Here is a 26,842-nt window from a genome sequence, read left to right on the forward strand (position 1 = left end):
ACAACATAACTTTTCCCAAATGGACTGGCACTCATACCAGAAAAAGGGGAGGGAATATATACAACCCGATCTGACATTTGAAGGTGGAAAGAACAGTAGGTCAATGGAGAGTAATCTCTAGCGGGGGACAAGGCCCTCTGTTTTAATGTCTGTATACTCCTATGTATTATGACCAACTGTAAATGTTGTAATAAACTTATGTGTCTGCTGCTGTGTTCCATGGGCAAGAGTTAGTGTTTTTTAAACTGAGTAATCTGAAAATTAAAATAAACATAAAAAAAGAATTAAGACAGAAAGGTACTAATTTAACTGACCGTTGGAAGGGTGAAAAATTGAGTAGACCACTGGGATTGTAACCTGTAACCATATTGTCATACACAGATTGCTACAGTGAATGCATTAGTCCACGCTTCATTTTCCTACTCATGTACTCACTACTCATCATTCCTCCATCTATTTACTTCCACGCCTATACAGCAACTCATCCATTTGCACAATCATCCATCCATGCAATCATTAATTATCTTTCCACTTCTCACCATCAACATACTCATCCATCATCAGTACAACAGACCACAGATCTAATGCCAAAAAGGTTGGCATAGAAATCTAATAATAACTGGCTACCACTAAGGAGAAAATAATGACATGAGCAGTGGTTTATTTCCATAGCACACATTATCAACGTGTATCCTTATACATTCCATCGAGGGTATTTAAAGAAAACAAGACAAGCTGAAAATGTTTGAGAGCAGATATATAAAGATACAGAAAGTGTATGCTTATATATTGCATTGTTTAATAGAAGTTACATCAGAGAATATGTACAGTTGAAATAAACATGCCACCCTCAAACCCCAACTAAATTTGTAAACCATGCAGTCACGATCCCATCAGAAGCGCTGCTGGAAGATTACAAGAATAAAATACCCTAAGTGTTCCCTTTAGACCCCTAACAAAAAATTCCCTTTTTTGTGCAACAATATGTGCAAAAAAGCAGTTTTCACAACGCTGATCAATTCAAAATTAAAAACAATGATAAACGGAAGGCATTTCAGCAGCTATGGCCTACTTCACTGTAGAGCAGGGATTGGTGTACAAATGGTAAAGTCAGTGCCCTCTCCTATTCTGAGCTGAGATTCCCTCTCAAACAGCGTCGAACTCTAATCAACACAACAGAGTCAGTTTCATCTGTCGGAGTGAAGGTTAGACAAAGGTGTTGAGGTATGGGTGAGAAAGCAAGATGCCACTTCAGTGCTATGTGACTAGAAGTTTATAAACTGAGAAGCATTCTTAAAGCATGGGCCAGATTACAGGACGGCTGGTACAATTTACAATTTGGCTTGGACATTTGCGCCTACAAGCCAGTACAAAAATATATTAAATGAATAACTGTTGCAAAAGTTCAATTTTCACACTTGTCAGTTGGTGCAAATGCAATCTCTGCACTGGTTAGTTGCTGCAAAACTGTACTGCATTAGTGCAAATTTGTGTAATTTGGCCCATTGCATCTAAAAAATTAAGGTTAGTGTATGTGAGCTGGTTGCCATCAGACAAGCCTTTCTCCTCTGGAGTGTTTGAGCGAACAGCACAGTTCTGCTATTTAGCCTAGTGGCCACAGTCTAAAAGCGCGTTGCTACAGTTGCGAAGTTAACTGAATTATTACTGTACATACAAGCAACTCTTTTAAGCAAGATCTTTGGGCTGCGGCATGGGATGGAGAAAAATGCTTGAGCACAAGCAGAATCATGTGGATGTTATGGTTTAAAACTGTTTTTACAGTTTCTCAAAGTGATACACTAATAGAAAAGGACAATCTGGTTCTAGAGTACATAGGAAATTGATTTACCTTTCATTACAATACAACGCTGTCAAGTTACTTTATTTTTTTTTTTTTAAAGAGATAGGACTTTGTATACATTTGCTTTTTTTTTTTAAAGCAGACAACAATAACCAGTACTCAAATTAACAAGTGTTTTTACAAAATGATTTGTAGTTTTTGATACATGTAGAAGAAGCAACTGTTTTGAAGCATCCGATAGGATGTCCTACAAATTTTGAAAAATTTAGGTGATGTCTGAATCTGCTCAAGTCTAGAACTCTTAACCTTTGGCAGCAGCATGGTGGGTAAAACTCTGTTTCAGTGGACACTCAATTCCTTTTACCCTAAGTAGGACTTCTTTTTCTTTCAGTCTTGTATAAAGCACACTGGATGAACACTAATTTAAGTGTGTTGGCATAATTAGCCAGACCAAATTTTTTTTAGGTGTGGCGTTGGCCAAGACTTTTAGATTTTACTAAAACTAGAGATATACAAAATATACTTATTTATAGGGGCTTTCAGTCGGCCCTCTTCATTCATTGGTCTGCTGTTATGTCATTTACATTTTTATTCCACCCGCTACAGCATGCAGCGTGGGGCCATGGGCCAACCCACTTCAGACATTAGCTAACTTCACTGTGAATGGCTGCTTCTGCTCTCTTGCAAAAGCATATACACGCACAAAGTCCCTTCTGTGCCAAGTACTACCACAACAATGCAAACTCTTTGAGAACATAACATATATTTGCTTTTAGTCAATGTGTTTTCATTCCAGCAAGACTCGGCAGCTCCCCAACAAAAAAATTAAAAAAAAATACAAGTAAAAAAATAAAATAACAAAAGAGGCATTGACAAACCCAAAAGGCTGGCAGCCTACATCAGACATATTGGCTTTTCCAATGCTTGCTATACGAGCGCTTTGCTCTGCTGCACTTTTCACCCAGCTGCAACACTATTTGGCAGTATGCTGTTGAGATAGCTCAGTGGGCCGAACATTTATTTATTTAACACAGTAAAAGCCAAAAGGTCACGAGTTCAAGTCACCTTGCCAACTTATCCTTCTACTCTTCTGAAGGTCTGTAAAAATAGACTATATATTAACAGTGATAATCTGTTATTTACAGCACATGACAAATAAACGCTTAATACATTAAAAAAATTACTTTGTCGACTGCTGTTACAGAAGGATGGTAAAGAAGGGAGGTTGGATGGTGAGTGTGTGCAAGTCCCCCTCAGGACAGGAGTCAGCCATCAAAGGCAGGTGAGTTAAGAATTATTCAATATGCTGTTGGTACACTAAAGGCACTTGAATCTACTCCAACCTATGCAACTAACTTTCGAAGCGAACACTCTGCTAATGGAGTTTGATAGGTGTAGCCTATGCTATGTATACACAAGAGCCAGAAGCAAACACTGATAAAGTCAATAGGTCTGCCATTGCCTGCCTTTGTCAATGCTTATTTTGTAGGGGAGCAGGTGGGCCATGGACTAAATATATATATATTTGTTTTTTTTTACTTTTTAAGTTTTTACAGATAATGTCCAAACATTGAAACAACAGCTCAGCATATCAGTCATATGTGACATTTTTCTAACATTTTGGTGCAAGGTTTTCACAATTCGAATCATACGATATACAAGGCCATATTCTCAAAAAGCGCACATTGTCATAGTAGTCTCTGGCATAGAAGGATAGTACTTTGTGTGCTCCTTGTGAAAGAGCAGAATGAGATCACACACAGTAAAGATAAACAATGGCAGAAGTGGACTGCCACATGCTCTATTTTATAGTGGGCAGACAAAATGTGAATGACAACAGACCAATGAATAAAGAGGGCTGGCTGAAAATTCTTATAAGTATAATGTGTAATTTCAACACAAGCAAAAGGCCTTGCTTGGTTGTCATACCTTAAAATAGACAACATTTTCCACAGCGAGAAAAGGAAGTGAGGCCTTATAGCCACCTTATCCTATTTTTTCTCCCCAAAGTAGGAGTCACAAGAGAAGGTGACAGCAATCACCGCACTGTGCTCTTTCTTTCCAGAAGACCTTGGTGAGCGGAGAGAGAATCCTACCAGATGGGTAGAATATATTCTATTGGCTCGTTACTTGAAGGTAGGGAGACCTGCATACGGACTGATTGTGGTCAGTCTTTACCCCTCCACTTAGTAAGGATTCTGAATTTAATAATATAGACTGATGTACAACTGAAAAGCAAGTGCCTTTGAAAGTGTAAAAACGATGACGGACACAACCTCTCAGACAGTCTTGGTTAGCAAACAGATTTCAGATACTGACAGAAGGGAGTTCATTATCGATTCTAAATAACATTTATTGCTGATCACATCTGAGAAAAAGGTCAGCCAAAGGGACATTTTCTCTAATCCTCGAAGTGTGTCTATTTTAGGAAGCTTTCAGGGGCACTGGATCAATTGTAGTGAGGTTTCCTAATGTGAACAGTTCAGGGAGATTTTTGGATCGATATCCTGGTCGGCAAAGCTAATAGTTAAGACTACTTGCTAAGTTTAGGGACACTTTGAAGATCAGCTTAATTCACACTGTTCCTTTAACTATTTGCCAACTACCTTGTCTACGAGGCATACATTATTAGTCAGTGACACGTCAGTATTTTGCCAACGATAGGAAGATAGCTTAGTATAGCAACGACCCATGAGCATGCCAGTGGTGCAGTGCACACAGACCAGGAGGAACTCCTTCCATGACAAAGCATTAATGCATCTTAATATCGAGAGCTATCACAGATCTGCTTGAAAGTCACTGGAGTACAGCACACGCAGCAAAGTCCTTAAAATTCTCATTCCATTCTTCATTGGTCCAAGCAGCCTTTTTTAAACTCCAGCACAGAACAGGTGTTGGACAGCCTTTAAAGATAATAGCCCTTTATCAAGTTAATATTGACACCTCCATTATGTATCCCTAAGTTCTATTACAGCAGTCACTACAGTCCTCCTCACTGGTGAAAAGCAGAGGGTAGGTTCCAATAAACTGAATACAACGCCACAGTCACCTTATATCTGATTTCTACGAGATGAGTTCTGAGGACTCATTAATCGCGTTGGATCAGGCGGGGAATCCAGACTAACCGCTACTGCATGGCTATTATGGGCATCATTATCACGGATAACTGCCTTTTTTCAACATTAAAGCAAGGGGACTCAATACTTTTCTGGACAGCAAAAAATGGTTACATTAATTAGTTATCTACTGAGAAAAGAGCATTATGGTCATGACTTCTGGCAAAAACAGACCAATAATTTACGAAAAATGCAGACTTTTGGGGTAGAATTGTGAAACATCATGATTTGCTTTTTTTCACTCGTGCTATTGTGGTGACTAAACGAACATGTTCTTACATTTATGAATAATGCTATCAAAATTCTTGTAGTGTTGATGTGGGGTTTCCATAGTGAAGACTCAGCCCTGGAATCAATTCCCACTCTCCTGCGTGTGCTTTGCATATGCTTAATGTGAGGCAAAAGAAAACTATGTCCGCTAATTAACTGGTTGGTGAAACTGCTTCTGAGTGAGGATCAGCCACATGGATCCCGGAATTTAGTTATTTAATCTGATACAAATGTCTAATAAATGTCATCCTCTTTAAACCTATATTCCTAACGGACTCTGCCTCGAACCCTTTTCACTAAAAGCACTTTATATTAACACAATGTGGTCTACCCTTTAAACCCCTATGCCAAATGCACAATGCCCTTTTTGCCGCTGCAGCCAAAAGGTAATATGTTTTCAGTAAGGTTTTCTTGCAGATATACAGTGCCTTGTGAATTCAGGAGATTTGTGTGCCTTCAGAGTGTGGACAGCGACGCACAGCTGATGTACTGCCTTGGCTCTGGGGTGGGGAGGATACAATATGGTAGTGACCCAGCATTGAAGACAGGCCCGATTGACACTGTCCTCCTGCTCAGTGCAAATTGCCGGAGGATACTAAGTTCAGAACGTCAACACTTAAAACCCAATTCTATTTTCTAATGCGGTGCCTTTCATCACGTTACTCCCTTACAATTTTCATAAAACAGACCTTGTCCAGTTGCCCGGGATAATCCGTGAGGTCCTGTTAACCGGCTAAACTGTGCTGCGGTCGCCATCCCATCAGTGAGACTCGACCCGGTGGTCCGTGAGTTATTCTTATGACCACCAATGACGTGATCAGTTCTGACCACCTCCCTGCGTTTGGGCGCTGTAGTAGTGCAGCAGTTTCAAACACAAACTTCTGAAGGCGCGCGCAGTGAATGAACTCTTGCAAGAGGCTGAGAGAGGGAACAGGCCGACACTGTAAGTGAAGCGCTGGCTCCAGTCCCCGGACACTGATGTGCTCAGGCCATGCAACCTGCAAGGCCTAGAACTTAGAAGCTAGGTAGAAAAGCCGGCCTGTGGATTCCACAGTTTCAGGACAGCCATACTATCCGTTAACCCCATACCTACCTATAAACTGAGAGAAACAGCAAAGTGCAGACGGTTTCACTTCTCATGGCAGGAGGGGAGTGTGTGAAACGGGCTTGATGTCAGGGTCTCAGAGGGACCAGTCTCTCCCCAGCTCACCCCTCCAAGTTCCCAGGGTGAACACATACGTTTTTTAAAGCTTTTCAAATGACAAGGATTTGTATTTTTGCATTTTTTTTATATAATCAAAACAGGTCAGCAGTCAAACCGTAACAAAAGGCGACCCGGCCCAGAGATTGGGCGGAAGATTTTAACGCCTCCGGGTTGTCCTGAACTTGAGAACCTGCTGTTCCTCTAGGCTAGGGTGACACCTCCTCCGTCCACGGCGGGTTTCCATTCATGCACAGCGAAGACAGGAAGGAGCGCCACACACGCCCACCTACCAAGCTTGGCATCTCCCTAAGCTCGGACGAGAGGGGAGGAGGAGAAGACAAAATCAGCAGCAGCAAAGAAAACCACCCTGCCCAGAAGCAACGCTATGACTGACAAATGCGTTTATAAGTGGTGCTCAATGTCAGACTCCCCTCCCACTAATAAAAACTGGAAATGCCTGCGTGTTTGCCGTGCATCACGGCTGTCAACGTCTGCTGCTGCTTGAAAAGAAAAGAAAACGCCTGCACATTTTTGAGCCGCTTATGTTTTTTTACCGGTATGGAACATTAGATTTGATATATCTGGTGGTGAGTACTTCAGCAATCTTTGGCACCATGATATCTGCTACCTCTCATTATTATTTCATGTCTTTGATGTAACTCATGATAAATGAGCAACATTAGAAGGCAACGTGTAGAAGGGCAGACTAATCTCTCAGATGGGTTATGATTGACACATTAAATTGTTCCTTCGCATCTCACAAAACATAAGCAATCCGAAGGAGCAGGACAGAGAGTATTTTCACACAGGTATTTCGTTCCAACAGAGCACACATTATAACTACCTTAAGTCAGAATGGAAAGGCAGGCACAAACTGAGCCACAGAAACAACTGGGGCACAAGGGACAGTGGGTTGAGGGACGGGGAGATGACGTTCAAATAAATGCGATCATCGATTTCGCCAATCTCAGCGCCATTCTACTGCCTCTTCCCAATCTGTGCAAGCTAATAGAAGCAACTGCAATATTTGGCTTCAAAACTTGCAAAACGCATGAATGAACGAGGCATCTTATCAACACTGAGCTCTTCTTTCATGTGTAATATCGTAAGAACTAGCCTTTTGAGAAGTCATATTTTCAAGTCCATCTATATTTCAGAGAGGGACTTAGAGGGATAACTCCTGCCATATTTCATAAAACAAACCCTTATTCAACCACCACCTGTATATACTTTGACACACCACTGAACAGTATGGCAACTCACCACTTACAACCTTGGCGAAAGATTCCCAAATGTTGACCTGCAGTCAGATTCATGAACACCATACAGTGCACCCAAGAATACAAAAATACGCATGTCTTCATTTTTAACAGAAGACTAAAGTCCATCCAGGCACGTGTGGAGTGCTCTGGGAGCCTTCGCAGTGGACAAAGGATGGGTACGGTCAAGCGTTTCCCAGTCTATAATCGCAATGCATGTTGTTGCCATTGTATGTTCTAACTGTTGATGAGGCTTCGAAGCTGCTTGGCCACTGTGTCAATTAGCTTTTGTTTGTCACGCTCATTCTTCCGAAACTGTGCAAAAACGGTGTTCTTTCGGCTCGTCTCTTTCATCCTAGGAGTAAAAAATAAAAATAAAAAGTTATTTTAAAATTAAATGCTCTCTCGAATCAGATGAAATCAAAGCAAATTGACCAGTTAGTATCACATACACCTCACATGCTCATGCATCTCACAACGGAAGTCATGATTGTCATACCTTGTGCCGTCCTTAAGAATTTACATTCATAGACAGAGTTGAGACCATGACAACGCAGAGCAAATTGCAAAATAATCCAGCCAAACAAAAGTAACAAGTTTCAGGCCACTTTTACAGATGGTCAAAAAATAGTGAACTTGATTATAATTTGGGAACCCCTACAGCCTATGATTTGCATTATGTTGTATCAATCAATCAACCTGCTTGATCAGGTGGAGTCAAGGAAAGCCCTGATAATGGCATGCTTAAGTTTCTGTAAGCTCATCTACACTGAGAACCCTAAAAAACCCGATAGACAGTCCTGGGACCCATGCTATGGATGGCTCTGAAGAGAATTCTGAGGTCAGCACACAACTACATCCAGTTCAAGTAAAGCCTGAAAATCGATTTGTTCTGGATCACTTTAAATTCATCTCCTTGCACACAGGGGTGAGACTGAAGAATATGTGATCAAAAATCCACTTCTTCGATTGAACTGAACACCTCACACTTCCTCATAAAGTATCATACAGTGAGCAAGTAGGGCTTAAGGCAAAAGGCTTGTTTCATTATGCAAGGAAGGAGATTCAGTTAACTGCACAACGATAATGGTTTACCACTTGGAACCACTAAGGACCATTGGGGAGATTAACAAATGTCAGTTCGCCAACAAGAGTAACACAAATATCTCAAAGGAAAAATGTAAGGTTCAAGAAGGGACACTGGTAGGTGGAGTATCAGATTGTAAATAGGATCTGTTCTTAACAGGAAATTAGGATGATCTCTAGGAAAAGGAAATAACTTGTAAGTTCTCCCTAGAGAAGACCCTCATTTTCAGTTGTTCCTGCTTAGTGATCTGGAGGTAATTTAGGTGTCTGTGTAGATCAGGATGATTCTGTCATACATTCTCATAATACCGTGGCACTGCTACATATGGGACTGATTTGCACACAGTGTAGTGTGCACTGGAAATAACTAATTAGACCTTGTGAACTGAATCAGAAGTAGGTGAACTTTTTTTTTCCATTGACTGACTGACTTAGATACATCAATGAGTGACAACTGAAATGCAAAAATGGATGCACTGCGATTAGTTCTAAAAAGAAACTGCACTTGCACCAGCTCTACAAAGGGATTCTGATGGGAAGAGCAAGTAACTAGTCCAGGAGCCAAGTCATGAACTCCGCTACTCTGCCTACCGCTGCCTACCTACCTGGCGTTCCTCAACACACTATGGGAAGCTCATCTTAGGTCCCAATGGAGGGATTATCACCATGGAATTCACTATCTAGGCAGCCCACACCAAGGGTAAAGAGTATTTCTGTACAGACTACTTACTAAATAAGTAAGTACCTGAAAAGCAGTTTCAATGAGGAAAATGTAAACACTGAGGCCTTCCTTAACATTCGTGATATCCCCAAGTGCAAAATCAATGCACATTCATCTAAACTTCAGGATATACCAATGACACAGCAAGAGGTATACAAAGGTCCAACCTTGCCCTACACTAGGAGTCCAAGATCGCACTGCTTGTTTGCTTTAAGAGACCTGCTGGGGAATCAGCCTTTGTTAAAGTCTAAAGAATGCAAATATTTATGGGAAACTTTATTTTAATTAATCATACTTACTACATAAGCAGTGTGTGCGAGAATCTGTTTTGTTGAGATGCAAGTAAAATCATATTTAGAACAAGTTACTCAGAGGGTCTCATTACTCCAGACTAAGAGAATTTCCTCCTGGTACGAGCAGAAAGAACAGCACATGCAGAAACGTCCTTGAAAGTATGGGGGCACCTGGTATCCAGCCTATTCAAGAGACCAAGGGCCATGTTTTCCTCCAACTTTTTATTAACTTTGGCTCCTTTTCTGCGCATTAATAACAGTCAGTGCTAACACCCCTACTCAGCCTGTGCATCTCCCTACTCAGCCTGTGCATCTCCCTACTCAGCCTGCGCATCTCCTTAGCGGGTGTACTTCAGACCACCAACTCATTGTTAGTGTATAAGGCTATTAAAAACAAAGATCGCCCCAAGATAAAAGACCAACGGATAGTCCATAAAAACATAATTAATATGGCAAAGAAAAGGTGGGAGGTAGACAAGTGGGAAAGCTTGAGATACGCCCTATGCTCCAGGGACATGCGGTCCTTTTGTAATCTAGATAACACTGGCTCCACAGAGGGTAAGTCGGCATCAGAACCAAACTTAGGGGCAGAAATCTGGAAGATCCACTTTGAAGCACTCTATACACGGGCAGAGGAAGATGAGCGCCAAGTCATCAATGAGTGCGTTTCCCACCAGCCCCATAATTTTGCCGTGACTGAAATTTCCCTGCTAGAGATAATACGAGCACTGAGAAGGGTGTCCCTCCCTCAAAAGCACCAGGTCTAGATAAGATCCCGGGTGACCTACTATGCAGTGAACCTAACATTTGGGCCCCTTACCTATGGACCCTGTTTAATGCCATCCTACATGAAATGTCGATTCACCCGTCTTGGTTGGGGGCGGATATTATTCCAATTTATAAAAAGGGCTCACCACTCCTCCCCCCCAACTATCGCCCAATAAGCTTAATAGATGTGACTCTAAAAATATACGCAAGAGTGCTACAGGATCGAATGGAAAGCTGAATGGAGGAGCATTCTATATTTAGTCCCTACCAAGCAGGTTTTAGAGCCAAGATGTCCACAATAGATCAGATACTCAGGCTGCAACTTCTGTACTGGAAGACTGTGCTTATGGAGGGAGGCAGCCTCTATCTGATCTTTGTGGACCTAAAAATCGGCCTTCGACCTGGTCCGTAGGGATATATTGTGGTCCATTTTGTTAGATTTGGGGATTCTCCCTTACCCCTGCTATCGGATAAAACGGCTCCATGAAAACAACTACGCCCAAGTTAGGTATGGTAAAAATGTGTGAGCTCACCGACCCCATTCCAATAGACAGAGGGGTAAGGCAAGGATGTGTCCTAGCCCTGACCCTCTTTTGTTTATTTATTAATGGTCTGGTGGAGGCTCTGAATGCTGGGAGGGATATAGACGCCCCTAGGCTTGCGAACAACAGGGTCCCATCCCTGATGTTCGCCGATGATACCCTCTTACTATCCAAGTCCCCAATGGGAATACAGAGGGCCTTGGATATCTTTCATCTATCTGGTAAAAATAGGGGTCTGGAAATTAATTAATCAAAGACAAAATTTATGGTTTTTAATTGAGGTAACCCCAGGCGACCAAACCCTCTTTTAGATGGGAAACCATTCGAGAAAGTGTTTTTGACTACTCAGGCCTAACACTTACTGACAAAATGGAGTAGACCGCACAAATTCAAAAGGCCAGCTTAAAGCTGGCACAGACAGCTGGGGGGATAGCAAAGATGTCTGGGAAGTGCATACATAAAATGGCTGGTCCAGCAATGGAAATTTATAAGGCCCAGGGTAGGGGAGCGGCCTTATATGGGGCAGAAATTTGGGGCCATCGAGCATGTGATCATTTATCTAAAAATGAGAACTCTTTTATTAGGCAGCTTCTAGGTCTCCCCAAAAGGACACCATTAATGCCACTCCATATGGACCTTGGGGTTAACCCAATAGCGGAGGAAGTTGCCCTAAGGCAGAGGTCTTCAAACTTTTGTAGGTTGAGCCCCCCAACTGAATTTTTTGAAATGTCGGGCCCCCCCACCACCTGACAGAAATTTCTGGAATCTTGTACACTACATAATTGACTGCCACCCGCATATCCCGGGCCATATCCGGCAAATAATGTTCAACGCAATGGGAGTTTAGTGAACTGTAGATTTGTGAGTGGGTGTGGTTAATGACAGGCTTATTACACAGCTCAAAACAAACAAAATGTTCCAAGATAAAATGTGTGCAAATTGTTTTTACTAGGATGCTTTGTTTTACACATGACAGATTGATAATAACACCACCAACATTAATGTGACGGGTGTGCCTGTTTTCACCACAGAGACGGTCAATCTGTAGATGGATTTTTGCTACTGCCAACGGTGAGTGTAAAAATTCAGGACAAAGGGTCAAAATTCAGGACACAAATTCAGGACAGAAGGTCAAAATTCAGGACAAAACTTCAGGACAATAGGTAAGTTTTACAGACACATCAGAGGAGGTCACGCCATAGTATATAAGTAAGCCCAGCCAAATCCAAACATATTCAACCATTTGAAAACCTATCCATCACGTATCCTTCCATCTATCATTTCACTCAACCATTCCTTCATCCATCCTTTCACTCCTCCATCATCCATCCATCCACCCTTTCACCCTATCCATCTGTACACTCATCCATTCACTCTTCTACCCATCCATTCACTCATCCCTCCAGCCATTTACCCTTTCACCCATCCAGCCATCCTTTCACTTACTCATCCATCCACCCAGTCACTCATCCTTCCACCCATCCACCCTTTCAGTCATCCATCCATCCTCCCTTTCCCTCTCCATCGACCCTTTCACTTAGCCATCCTTCCTTCCATCCATCCACCCACCCACCCATCCATCTACTCATCCACTCATTAATCCATCCATTGACCCTATGACTCATCCATCCTTTCTCTCATCCATCTATCCTTTCACTCCTTCACTCATCTATTCATCCTTTTGTCCATCTACCCTCCCTTTCACTTACTCATCCATCCTTACATCCACCCTTTCACTCATCCTTCCATCCATTCACCCTTGCACTTATCAATTCATCAATCCATCCAACATTTCACTCATCCATCCACCCACTCACTCATCATCCACCTTTTCACTCATCCATCCTTTCACTCATCCATCCTTTCACTCATCCATCCTTTCACTCATCCATCCACCCTTTTACCCATCCAGCTACCCTTTTACCCATCCAGCTACCCTTTTACCCATCCAGCTACCCTTCCACCCATACATTCAGCTATTTACCTTTTCTCTCATCCATCCTTCCACTCACTCATCAATCCATCCATCCTCTCTCATTCTCCATCTATTCAATCTTTCATTCACCCATTCACCCTTTCACTAATTCATCCAGCCATCCACCCATCCCTTCACTTACTCACTCGCCCACCTTTTCATATTAATTTTGAGCTGAGCCTTTTTGAGAAGAGGCCCATCAAGAACTTCACCCTCGCTGCAGGAGCCATTCCAGGACTTGGACAGGATCCACCAGGGTGGGCACAGGGGTGGGCATGCAGTTTTCAAGTATTCCAGGGAGGGGTAGGGCTCCTCACCCCCTCCTGGACAAGACAACGAGAAGACAGGCTCTCTTTCCAAAATGTTAGTTTTGCCATCCCCCACTGTGATGTACAGTACTTAAAGGAGATACTCCAAGATAACTGATTTAACTGATTGTCCTCCATACTTTGTTTAATCAGTGTGGGTGCGATTGTGCCATTTCTTTATTTTATTCCAATTATAGACTGCATGTTTGCAGAACCGAGGTTTGCTTACAATTTAGTGACAGTAATTAAGCTCTGTGAAGAGAACCACGTGCTGCCTCGGGGTAATCAGGTCCGGTTCTAGGATGTTTGGGGCCCTGGGCAGAAAGGGAATGTGTGAGGCCCCTCTAAATTGCAGAGACGCATTCAGGGCTGTTTGCATCTGAATAGATGCCCCTGCGCCTGAAGCTGCAGCCCCTCCCTCTCAGTCACCTTCAAGCACCTTTTAACAGCTCATCAAGGGCTGAAGGTGTGAGGGTTGCCATCCCGCTGTTTTCAAAACCTCCGTTACGGCCAAATATCAGCCATCAGGTTTTCGTGTGGAGTGCGCGCCCCCCCTGGAATGGTGGCGCGCCCCCCCTGGGGGGCGCGCCCCACAGATTGAAGAACACTGCCCTAAGGCCTCTTCTCTACTGGAGACGTATCTGGAGTACTCCAGAACTTGAGTCCTTCAGACAAGAGTTGAACGAAGCCGTAAATTTACAGAGAGTTGATAAAATCCCCTGGCTGTTCTACATCAAAAACACCTTGGCTGCTATGAGGATGGGAGACCTATGGGCTAGCGCTCAAGAAACTAGCATGACAACTCCCAAGAAGACCTTGTCAAAGATCTTTAGAGAATTTAATCTTAATCAGATAAAGGCCAATTCCGACACAGGCGCACTGACTCTATCTTTTTTAGAGGTAAAAGGCCAATACAAGCTGGAATCTGTTCTTGATGTCATACAATCCCCCCTTGCAAAAAACTGTACCTGCAATTTAGGCGTACTACCATTGCACGTATTTACATGTAAATGGGAAATAATTTGACTCAGGGCTGTCCATTCTGTGCAGATAAACCAGAGACAGACCAACATGTTTTATTTGTCTGTCCGGCATACAAGAAGGCTAGACAACCGATGGTTAAAACAGGTGTGCCGAAATCTTGGGACAAAGTATTGCGCGGAGGCCTATAGGATCCTAAATTATGATACCAGTCTGCCCATAGCACACTCAGTTACTCGTTACTTATTTTCTATGTGGTGTGTACGGTCATCTATTTTAAAAGCTGGGTCTATTGGATAATTTTAGTTTTTCAACGCAAACAAAATGTATTAACACTTTTTTATCTTTTTAAATGTTTCAAAAATATTAATTCCGAACTAGCTCCTTTTATATTTAGAACTCCTCTTTCTCTTAATTTTGCAATGCACGCGCACTTTATCTTTGCAAGAATCATGTGTGCAAATTATGCTGTAATACTTTTTTTATGTGCTTGTATGGCCATAAAGGCCGAAATAAAGAATTTTTTAATTGAATTGAAATATAAGGTTTTCACTGTTGTACTAAAGCTCTGGCAGTCAAGTTCATGGAGGCAGCAGCAATGGGGGCACTTCCATGATGGCCAGAATGCAAAATGTATCACCAGCCTATACAAAAGCAAACATCATTGCATTTTTTGATCCATTGAGAAGCTATTAACTACAAATCGGGAGAACAATCATGAGGGAGTGGATGTGGCCTAACAGCTAGAGCGGTCGACCTCAAAGCTGGGGAACCGGGTTAGAATCTCAGCAGCGATGCTCAACATCCTGTGATTCTGGGCAAATCACTTAATCTCAAAGTGCCTACCAAAAAAGAAAAAGGAATGTGTTCATCTGCAACGTAACTGGTGCTCATTTGAAGCACTGTAATACCTTTGGTTCGAGTTCACGGTATAGAGAACTCTTTATATATATAAAAAAAATAAAAAGTGTTAAGGGACTCCAACACTTTCAAACAGTTTCTCTCATAAATCTTAGTTAGGGATTTTGCCATATAAGTTCTAAAATCGAGAGTGTTTGTTCAAAGGTAAAAGCAAGTTTTTAGGAAAAAAGTTTATTTGCCATGATTGTGTAAAGTTAGGAATTTTTGGCAAAAATAAGAATGAAAAATCATGAAAAATATAGATACCTGAAAAGCCTGGTTGATGCATAATTAAAAGCTGTTCTGCATGGGGCATGGCTTAGGCGCCGACTAAGATGGCCGCCTGATACCGGAGCTCCGCTGCACCTGGACGGACTCCTATAATTTGCGGCGAGGTTCGTACCTCTTTATCGTCTCTTTTGGATGTTCCTGGCAGCGGAATGGCTCGTGCGTCTGGTGAGCCCAGAAAATGCTTCCACTCTCTTTAGAATGCTTCATTTTGCCGCATAGTGGGAACACCTCAGCGCGTCCGCCATTTTAAATCCAGGACGTCGATTGTCTGGAGCCCATGCGTGCGCAGCTTGTACTCAGCGCATTCGCAATTGCGCTATGAACATTTCTTGTGTGAACATTAGCATGTGTTCTTCTTAATTTTTTTCCAAATAACATCGTTTTCAGCACATTGGGAATTCAGCACCATTGGAGTGAGAACCAGGTCATGGTATTCCTTTAAATATTTTTTTTTTTTCTTCTTTTTTTATTGTGGCACCTATCAACAATTGACTTATTGGGGCAAGGGCAATAGCTCTATCGACTGCCTTCTGTATGTGTTCATGGAGTTGAGCTGCTGTCGCTGATTGGGAGTTCTAACTGAGTCTGGAACACCCTGATGCTCTCTATACTTTTCGTCATACTCCTTATTACTTCCTGTGGTTGTAGCATGGCAGGCGCTTGTTCGCACTAACTGGCATTTACGTCATTTTTGGTTTCTTTATTAAGCTACTACGCCAGTCTTGCCAGTCTTGCGGAATTTTACCTACATCAGGCGCTTCTCCCCTTTTTATTGCCTTTTATGCGCTCAGATGTGAGGTTTTCATTGTTTTTCTCAGAGCTGTGTTGACTGCTGTACGACTTACCTGCCATTCTATTTTTTAGCTGGTTGGTCCTCTGTGGCACATTGACTTTTGTTTGACTCACTATCTTGGCGCTCAGCTATCCATGGGCAAATTACGCAACCCAAAATGTGTTTTTGTGCCCTCGAAGAGTCCTCCTACGACTTCATCTTCTTCCCCCTCAACTGCGGATTCTTCTTCTGCCACTGACCACATGGCGGCTGCAGCTCCCAACCGTTCTCCTTTGCCACAATCTTCTTCAAACAAAACTCCTCCTTCCTCCGCATCCTCTAAACGCTTGAAACAGGACTCTCTATGGAGCTTCTGCTGGAAGAGATTCGGGCTCTTCGTCCGTTCGTGGAGGAGACTAATACTAAAATGCAGCTTTTTGAAGCAAAATGGTTGTCTATGGATAACAGAATGTCTTCGGTGGAGCAGCAGGTTGTAGACATCCAAGTCAACTCTAAGTGCATTATCTTCTCTCGAAAAATCTGTTCTAGCCCTTCAGCAACATACTGAGGATTTAGAAAACAGAAATAGGAGGAACAACCTACGCATTTATGGTCTGTCGGAGTCTTTGGAAGGTGATGACCCTTTCGCGTTTTTCTCCTCCTTCCTCCTAAAACTTTTAGACATGCCTGCTACCACCTCTCTGAGTATTCAAAGAGCTCACAGACTTGGTCCTCGTTTATCCACCTCAACTAAGCCTCGAGGAGTCATTTTTTTGAAATTTACAGATTTACTTCTAGTCCTCTCTGCGGCTAGATCTAAGCGCCAAGTTTCCTGGTTGGGCCAGAGGGTTTTTCTTACTCAGGATGTCTCCAATGCTACTGCAAGAAGGAAAGAATTTTTGAGTCTTCGTGCCCCACTACGCTCTCTTGGTGCCAGATACGGCCTATTCCACCCCTGCACCTTCAAAGTTACTCATCAGAATCAAACTTGGACTTTTCAAGATCCTGCGGAACTTAAAAACTTTATTCATATTCAATCCAATTCTGGCATGGACACTTCTGCTTCTACTTGTGGTTGAATGCTTAACTTTCCTTTTTCTTGCAGGTTTTCTCCGATAATGTTTATTACACTGCCTTTGTCTATTATGTTGTTGGTTCGCCTTTTTGATTCATTCTTACGAGTTTCTAGTTGATGTTTTTCATTGTTTTTCGTTAAGTCTGCTGGTTCTCTTTCTTTTTACATCCCTTTTTCTCTCCCATTCTTGTTATCGCTTTTAACTTTTTAACTGCTTGATGGTTTGCATTTCCCTTCTTATGCATTTCTCTAGGTGTCTTTTCCATTATCAGCGTTTCTTCTATTTATTTTCTTTACCCAGATCGATTGCTGTGTTCCCCTCTTCCCTTTTGTGATTTGTGCTCTTCATCTTCCGTCCTGGTGCGGTCCAGTTTGGTCTCCTGGTTCCGGGAGGTCATTCTTGTTGCGTCTCTCCATTGTCCCGATATCCTCTTCGTGTCCCCTTCAGGTATGTTATGTTTAGTCGTCCTTTTTGGATTTGTACTGTCGTCTCTTGTATTTTTCTCTTTTTCCCCTCCTCCTCTTTTCCTTTTGTCTCCGCTCCTCTTTTTATCTGCTTTCAATCCTCCTCTGCTTATATCATTGTCCTCTCTTTTTATTCTTTTTGTCTTAATTTCGCACTCTTTATTTTTCTTTTCCTCTTCCTTAATTCAGCCTTCTTATCTTGCTGCTATTCTTTTCCACTTTTTGCACTCTTCTTTCTTTTTATCTGTTGTTGTAGGTATTGTTTCTGTTAATGCTCTCCAGCGTTTAAATTCAGAGTAATTTCCTGGAATGTAAAAGGTTTTATCAACCCTATTAAACGTCAGAGGATTCTTTCCCACCTTGCTTCTTATAATCCTGACATAGTTCTCTTACAAGAGACTCACCTCTCTGAGGCGGAATCTCTCAAGTTAAAGCGTGGATGGGTGGGCACGGTTTTATTCTCTCCTTCTACTAAGAAGAAGAATGGTGTTGCTATTTTGTGTCATAAAAAGTTACCATGTAAAGTGTTATTACAAGAAACAGATTCTGATGGTAGGTGGATATTAGCTAAATTATCAATCAATTCTATTCCTCTGACTGTGTTTAATGTTTATGGTCCTACACAACCCGATTTACTTTTTTGGCCCTCAATTACGAGCAAATGTATTCAATATAAAGATGACTTCTTCATTCTAGGTGGTGACTGTAACCAGATTGTGGACCCCTTTCTTGATCGTAAGTCAACGGTTCGATTCAAACCTCACAAACCTCACAAGCAATTTCTTGATACTATCTCTCAAGCACATCTCACTGATTCTTGGAGACTTTCACACCCTGACACCCTTGACTATTCCTTTTTCTCTCCTCCTCATTCATCTTTTTCTCGCCTTGACTATATTTTTCTTTCTCTCTCTTTGTCGCAAAATTTAATTTCTTCTTCTATTGAACCTATACTCATCTCGGACCATGCCCCTATTGTAACGGATCTTGATTTCCTTCCTCCGCATCCCAAGCCTTCTCGTTGGCGATTTAACAATTCTCTTCTTACTGATCCTTTTTTCTCTTCTTCTTTTCGCTCTTTTGCTACCGATTTCTTCCTGTTAATCGATGTTTCTAACATCTCCCCCCATCTTCTCTGGGACTCCTTTAAAGCCACGGCTCGCGGATTTGTTATTGACTTTGTTTCCAAGAAAAACAAGCGTTTTCTTCAGAAGCAGAAAAATATACTAGCCCATATTAAATCTTTGGAGCGCAAGTTCTATTCTTCCCCTAATAATTCCGTCTCTCCGGATCTTATCCGTGCCAAGCTAGAATTCAATAAATCTACTACTGATAATGCTTCGTCTATGCTTCTTCGTAGTAGTGCCCGATATTATGGTGGTCGCAATAGAGCAGGTAAGCTTTTAGCTAATTATCTTAAGTCGCGCAAGGAACGCTCCTTTATTGATTCTATTTACTCTTCTGATAATACTTTATTGCATAAAGCTCAGGACATTCTTGACCAGTTTCAGTTATTTTATCGTACTCTTTATACACCCGAATCTTCTCCCTCTCCTTCTCTTGTCCAAGGTTATTTTGACAAGCTTCCTAAGCCCTCAACTTCTCATCTTAATTTCCCAGACCTGGAAGCTGATCTTTCTTTACATGAACTTTCTGCGGCTTTGAATATTCTCACCAAAGGTAAAACTCCAGGTCCTGATGGTTTTTCAGTTGAATTTTATTGACACTTTTCTGACCTTTTACTCCCCAAACTTCTTTCTCTCTTTCAATCGTTTTATTTGTCAGGTAAGGCAGAGGGTACATTTCAAGAAGCCACTATCTGTCTTATTCCTAAGGACGGTCGCGATCCCAAATTCTGTAAGAACTACCGCCCGATCTCTTTAGTAAATGTGGACTATAAATTGTTTGCTAAAGTACTGGCTTTACGCCTAGATCCCCTAATGCCCCTCCTCATTGGTAAGGAGCAATGTGGTTTTGTTAAAGGTAGGCTTACCTCTGATAATTCTCGCCTTTTCCTTAATGTTTTAAATCAGGTTTCATCTCTTTCTATTCCTTTAGCAGCTATTTCTGTAGACGCTGAAAAAGCCTTTGATAGAGTTGACTGGTCTTTCCTATTTGCTTCTTTGCGTTGGCATGGTTTTGGCCCTCATTTCATCTCTCTTATTTATTTGTTGTACTCTTCTCCTAAAGCTTCGGTTCTGGTCAATAGTCAAGTTTCTTCATATTTTTCTCTTCAGCAGGGTGTTCGTCAAGGTTGCCCCTTATCTCCCTTACTTTTTGTTCTTGCCCTTGAACCCTTTTTGTCTTCTATCCGTACCAATGATTCCATTTCAGGTTTTCCTTATGGTGCTAATCAATTAAAACTATCTGCGTATGCAGACGATATACTTCTCTTCATTTCTGCTCCAGAAACCTCCATTCCCCCTCTACTGTCCGAGTTTGACTCTTTCTCTCAGGTCTCGGGATACAAAATCAATTCGGATAAAACTGAAATCCTTCCCCTTACAAAATTCTGCACCCCTCATGCCTTCTCCCCTACTGGATTTGCTTGGAATAGTTCCAAAATTAAATATTTAGGAGTATGGTTTTCCAATTCTATTTCCTCTTCAATTACCCTAAACATGTCTGCGGTTTTGTCTCGTATTGAACGATTACTCTCCTCCTGGAACCCCCTCTTTCTTTTTTGGTGGGGGGCGATTGGACTCAATCAAGATGATGATAGCCCCCATTTTAATTTACATTTTATCCATGTTACCCGTTCACATCCCCGCAATTTATTTTAAACGTATTGATTCTTGTTTGTCCAGATTTCTTTGGAACAAAAAGAAATCTAGAATCTCTTTTGCGCGGCTTCGTAATTCCAAGTCCAATGGTGGTGTCAATTTCCCAGACTTTCGTCTCTACCATAAATCATTTTCTTTTCGTCAGGCGTCCAGATGGCTTGCGTCAGTTCCTTCTCCTCTCGCTCCTCTTTGGCTTCACATCGAGCAAATATTGTTGTTGCCCTTTTCTTTTGGAGAGGTCATGCCCTTCTCTGCCAAGGCCCCACACACGTCATTTCCTTTGTTTAAACATACCTCTTCTCTTTTAAAGCCTCTTTTCAATCCTACGCCTATTACTCGGGAATCTTTTCTGGATTCCACTGTTTGGTATAATTCGCTCATCCTTATAAATAATAGGCCCATCTTCTGGAAGTCTTGGAGGTCTCAGGGCATCATATGGGTGAACCAGTTTTTTGATGGAGCGTCTCCTTGTTCCTTTCCCCAATTTCAGATGTCCTTTCATTGTCCCCGTTCCTTTTTGCAAAAGTTTGTTACTCTGATGACACTTATCCTTGATATTTTTTACTCTCTTCCTTCCTCCCCTTCCTCTGTTTCCCAAGCTCCTCTTCTTAAAATTCTTTCAACCCTTCCCAAAGCCTCTCTCATTTATAAATTCTTTTCATCTCCTAATCCAGAGCGTCTTAAATCTAAACTGGAACTTTCTTGGGAGGCGGACTTGGGTTGTGTTTGGTCCGTTGCCTTATGGGATAAGCTTTGGTCCAGGTCTTTGAAAATTTCTCGTTCTGCCTCCCTCACTCAATCTTTATTCTACCTATATCATAGACTATATCATTCTCCACTTTCTCTAGCTCGTTTTTCTTCCTCTTCTGAGTCTAATTGTTGGACATATTCTGCCCCTAACGCTAACCTCTTTCATCTTTTATTCTTATGTCCCTCTGTTTCTCAATTCTGGAATACTGTTTGGCTATACATCTCTCGTATTTTCATACTCTCATCTCAATATTCAATATCTACCCTTTTTCTAGGCAGTTTATCTGATTCTTTAGATCTTCCTCTACATTCTCGTGGTCTTTTTGACCTCATGCTTGCTTTAGCCTTTCAGCACATCTCCTCTAACTGGAAATCCCTTACAAAACTCTCCATCCGTCACTGGTGGAACTCTCTAGGTCACCTTCACAGGCTTGATACTGCTTTTGCCTCCTCCTGTAGTCCTACACATAATAGGGATCTATTCTGGTTACCTCTTACCTCATACTTAGATCAGATGGTTCGGAAAAATGTATCAACTATCACTTCGGAAAATTTTAAGCCACCTTGAGGGAATTACTCCTTCTCCTTTATTAATAGTACAGGATTTATTTATTGTTCTACTTGTTCTTCTAAGTTGATTTGTGATTGTTGTTTTGCCTGCAGCACCCACGCTTTAAAGCATAACTGTATATTTTTAAATTATGTTATCACCTTTTCCCTTTCTTCCCTTTTTTTTTCTTCATCTCCTTCCTTTCCCTTCCCTTGTTCCCATTTCTCCTTAAAAACTGTATAAAATGCTTTTACTCGTTTTTTATATTAGCTTTCTACTGTTATTTCATTTTTATTTGCTTATTGCTACAACCTTCGCTGATATCTTTGTGTTGACATTTTCTTAAATAAAGCTGTTCAAACAGAAAAAAAGCTGTTCTGCATGACGATGTATTGAATACCCTGAGAATAATCTTTAAAAAAAAATTTGGAGGACAACAAATGGGAAGTAAAAATCCAGGGTACTTGTATGTGTTTGCCCATGTCAGGGAGTTCTCTGGGCTTCATGTCTAGTGTATAGGGAGACCGAGAGCAGATACTTCATGGGTTGTCCGAGTGTGAATGTTCACGTTCCTTTCCTCTAGACTCTATTTTGACCTTTTTGTGAGATTTTCTTTTTCTTTCACAAAAATGGAATAAGTAACCCAGTTCTGCATAACTGCCGGAGAGGCCCAGCTCTAAGCTTGTCACTATCCATACTGATCATCGGGACTCTTGGTCCTGCTTGAATCCCTCCTTGCTTTTTAAAGATTTTTTTTGGGGCGGGGGGGGAAGGGTGTGGGGGGGGGGGGGAGACTCGCTCACAGCTGATGACAAATCCCACACCCTCTTAAGTGCTATAACAATGCCATGATTAATTTAGAACTCATGATAACTGCAATGCACCATTTTACCATGCAAGGAGCCAGGGAACCCACTTGTGTTCGAGCAATTCTATTCTTTCAGTGCAGGACAACTGACACACTGGCATGGAAACATAATTAATCCAAAACAGCGTATTAACTGTGATTCCCTAAACTTATTACACTAAATTAATTTCTTCTGGCTACTACTACTCCCTGAATATCCAATAACTGGTTAAACTTTTTTGAGTCCCTACAACTAATCCTGCTAAACACGTTTTGTAACAACTCTCCTCTATTAATTGCTAGACAATATACAACTCCATGCATTACCCATAGAGGATTCAGCTCCATTTTTGTCCTGTTGCACACATTTACCACAATTCTGCTCCATGCAATTACTGCATTTCCTTTTCATGCAAGTTATCCCCCAATTCGTTTCCATGCACTTTTGCTACAGATATTGATAGCGCACAGGGGACCACAACATGAAAAAGCTTGTCATAATGCACTTAAAAAAATAGCACACTGTAGCAAATCAACATACACGTGATCTATAACAAAATGTTTTTGAAGTATCATCTACAACTATTTTCTGTGATATACTCAATAAAAATTCTAAACCTTAACCAACGATCATTTGTTGGAACATATTACAATATAGGGCTATGTACTAACTGATGGACAACTCAACCCAGGTGAGAGGAAATTTAAAGTATATCATGCTTTTAGCACAAAACATGTGGACTGTGTCTGGTGTAAGAGCTAGTATGGGTTTAGTAATGTTTCATTAGAATATATCTCAAAATGGTTTGTAAAACAAAGTTAAGCATGACAGCTCAAATCTGACAGCAAGTACTTACACTCTTGAAACCCTGTAAAACAAAGGTGTGATTAGAGAAAAGATAACCATAAGAAAAACATTACAACCTACAAATATTCAATTGGCAAAATCATTGGTAATAAAGAGTCTGCAAAGCAATGGCGGGTAATACTGCAACCCTACATTGAAAATATTAACCACAAGGCGCATAATAGTGATGATATCCATGAAAACCTCACTCTTCAAAAGTCTGTTTTTGAAGCCCTTGTATAATACTGGAGATTAGCAGAGCATTTGCCACAAAATGTTCACATCTTACAATTAGGACATTCATAATCTTCAAATGTTTATCGAAAAACATGTTAAAGGATTTCCTGGCTTTCCAATTTTGTATGTGAAACATGTGCAAAAATGTTTTCAAGCTGTTAGTAAAAAAATCCAGGTTTAGATATGTTTTATTGGACTAAGAAAGAATAGTATGCTGAAATTGTGTAATGTATAAACATGCAAAATTACTAAAGACATCTTCATCACACACATATGACTTTTGGAAGCTCATCCATTGCGCCATATTACCTTACTGTTTTTGGTTAGAGCAAGAAAAGGTACTTAGACCTCTGCTTCATTGATTCATGGTAGATACCATAATGGCATTTATGACTTTAAGGCGAAACAAATGTCTTACAACTTAGTCAAATCTTTGGCATGTGCAGGTAAAAGAGCTTTCATCTAAAATGCTAGGGGTATAGTTGCAGTTCACAACCAAACAGTTTATGCGGTGTTCAAAATAATAGTGCACTATTATGACTGTGTTGTAGACAGCTTGGCCAAGACTAATAAACCACTAAGGATATTAATAGGTAAAGCAATTTATTGGTTATATACCCACACCAGGGCTAGTGAACAGAAAATAACATTCATAGACATTTAAAATGCATAGTGAAAAACAATACTTCATGGTCTATTTTTATGACTGAAGATTGATGCATCTCCAGAGTACAGCAGCTTGCCAGTTTTTAGAACTTAATTTATTCATTTTCCTTTGTCATACAAAGTTTCTTTTCATCTCTGTACCATACAGATGGGAGAGAATTCTGTTTTTGGGTGGTTAGTAAGACAGAAAAAGGTACCTATTGTCTGTAAAGAGATTTTTGATGGATATTATCAGCCAGCCAAGTCTTCACCTTACGACTACTCTCCAGTAGCAGACTGGATCCAGAAAACCTTTTCACAAGCAGCAGTTCTCCAGGTCGCATCCTAGGACTCCAGTCATAGCTCTATTCGCCCAGGATGTGACCACACCGGATTAATTATGGTGCTGAATGGCATGCTAGCTGTAGTTTGTTGCATTTTTTCCCCTGCCGAAGCAAGGTGAGTGGAGAGGATCCGAGAAGGCTTATCAACAGCAAAAATAACAATTAAGGTTACTGTCAACCAAGTCCGCCTGATTTATCTGACCCTCCCTCGCCATGGCTCTTTGGGATTAGTGCCTTCTTCAGCCTGCATTGGGGCATGCTCCACTAAGGGGACATGGAGTAGCTCATACAAAAGCACTGGATGGGACTGGGGTGGCTCCTTGGCACTTCGTAGGATCTGCTACCAGAGCCTGTGACCTGGGCCTGCTCGTGCCACCTGGTTGAGAGAGCGATCTAGGGAATGGCGGGGCTTTAGGGACACGACGACGCCTGCTACTGACCAAAGCTTCATCGGCCATGCTCCCAGATCATCTGGATTGCCCGTTCGACTTTCGTAGTCGGCCACAGCTGCCACCCTCCGCCAACTTGCTACCTGGGGTGCGCTGCTGCCACAATTACTGCATCTCCCGGCTAGGCCATGAGAGAGCACAATGTTCAGAAATCGAAGCTCTCCTTTGAGGGCAGGCGCCTTACCAGTCAGGTGGACGATAGACCACACTCTGGGGTCTCCCTAGATCGTCCTGGGCAGGACAGTCAACAAGACATTGACTAAAGGAGCTCCTAGTTGACTTAACGACAAGCCTGAAGGCTATAGATGCTAAGCTGGACATCCTCACCAGCCGCCTGGATCATGTTAAACAATGTGTAGTTAAGCATGAAGATAGACTGGATCATATGGAAAATTACATATTGGATGCAGACAACACACAGGTACTTTAACTAATAAAGGCAAAAAACAAAGACCTTGAAGCGCACTCTCAGCGCAACAACCAGTGGATTAAGGATGTCCCGGAGTCCACCACAAACGGCAAAATAGAACTTAGTAGAGACCAATATTCATGAACTATCTGGGGACCATGGTCTTCATCACCCCTCATTGGGCCCGCGGCTCCCTCCGAGCGTGCATGCTCGTCCCAATGTCGCATGGCTTTTGAACTGCAGAGACTGTGATGTGGTCCTACGGCTGCAAAAAGAACAATTGAGGGACAGAATGCAGAACAATGTCATACATGCATCCCAGTACAGAGATCTGGGCCTAAACCCATCGTTTTTTTTTTACTGACCATGCCATTCCAGTTTGAACCCAGTCATATTCAAATCAGTCTTGACCCTGCGCCCAATGGGAACAGTCCAGCCCAAACTGCCAGGCCAGGTCCTCCATGGACTGGAAACAAGGATCCTAGGATCGGTTTCGGGGTAACACCCCTAATCAGCCATGCTAGCTTGAATCCTGTGGCAAAGTGAGCGAGGGACCCACGTCTGGGCATACCCGTCCCACTAGGGGTGACAAAAGCAAAAATAACAATTGATGGACAGAATGCAGAACAAGGTCATACATTCACCCCATTACAGAGACTTGGGCCTAAATCCATAGTTTTTTTTGCTCCCCATGCCATTCCAGTTTGAACCCAGACATATGCAAATCAATCTTTTTTGGGGGGATATATTTTTATTGTTTTTAGAATTTCAAAACAAAAACATACAATAACACGTCACTCGTAATGTATGCAAATCAGTCTGGACCCTGCACCCTATGGGAACAGTCCTGCCGGAACTGCCAAGCTAGGTCCTCCGTGGACCGGAAACAAGCATCCTAGGACCGGTTTCGGGGTTTCACCCCTCATCAGCCTTTTGCGTCCTACGGCTGGCGCGCGAGCATGGTTCATTCCAGTGTCAAGGGAGCAGCCTGTCATTCTATCCAGATTTCACGGTGTAGGTCCAGACCTCCCGCTATGAATTCCTGCCCATCAAAAGGATTCTCCAAAAGGTGGAAATCACTTATGCATTGTTATACCCGACCAAATTGCAGATCACCATGGACGGTAAACCACACTTTTTCACAGATGCAAAAT

General features: G+C 41.8%; 1 protein-coding gene across 2 annotated transcripts in view; it reads right to left on the reverse strand.

The window, feature by feature from the left end:
* Positions 1–740: 740 nt before the first annotated feature.
* EXOC6B (exocyst complex component 6B) overlaps positions 741–26,842 on the reverse strand; it is a 1,605,823-nt gene continuing 1,579,721 nt past the window's right edge. For both annotated transcript variants that reach the window (XM_085642756.1, XM_085642755.1), the window contains one exon: positions 741–8,005. In XM_085642756.1, the coding sequence (XP_085498882.1) occupies positions 7,888–8,005 (118 nt within the window). In that variant the 3' untranslated portion in view covers positions 741–7,887. The remainder of the gene's footprint in view (positions 8,006–26,842) is intronic.

Source organism: Triturus cristatus, chromosome 2_2 (assembly GCF_964204655.1).
Source record: "Triturus cristatus chromosome 2_2, aTriCri1.1, whole genome shotgun sequence".
NCBI lineage: Eukaryota > Metazoa > Chordata > Amphibia > Caudata > Salamandridae > Triturus > Triturus cristatus.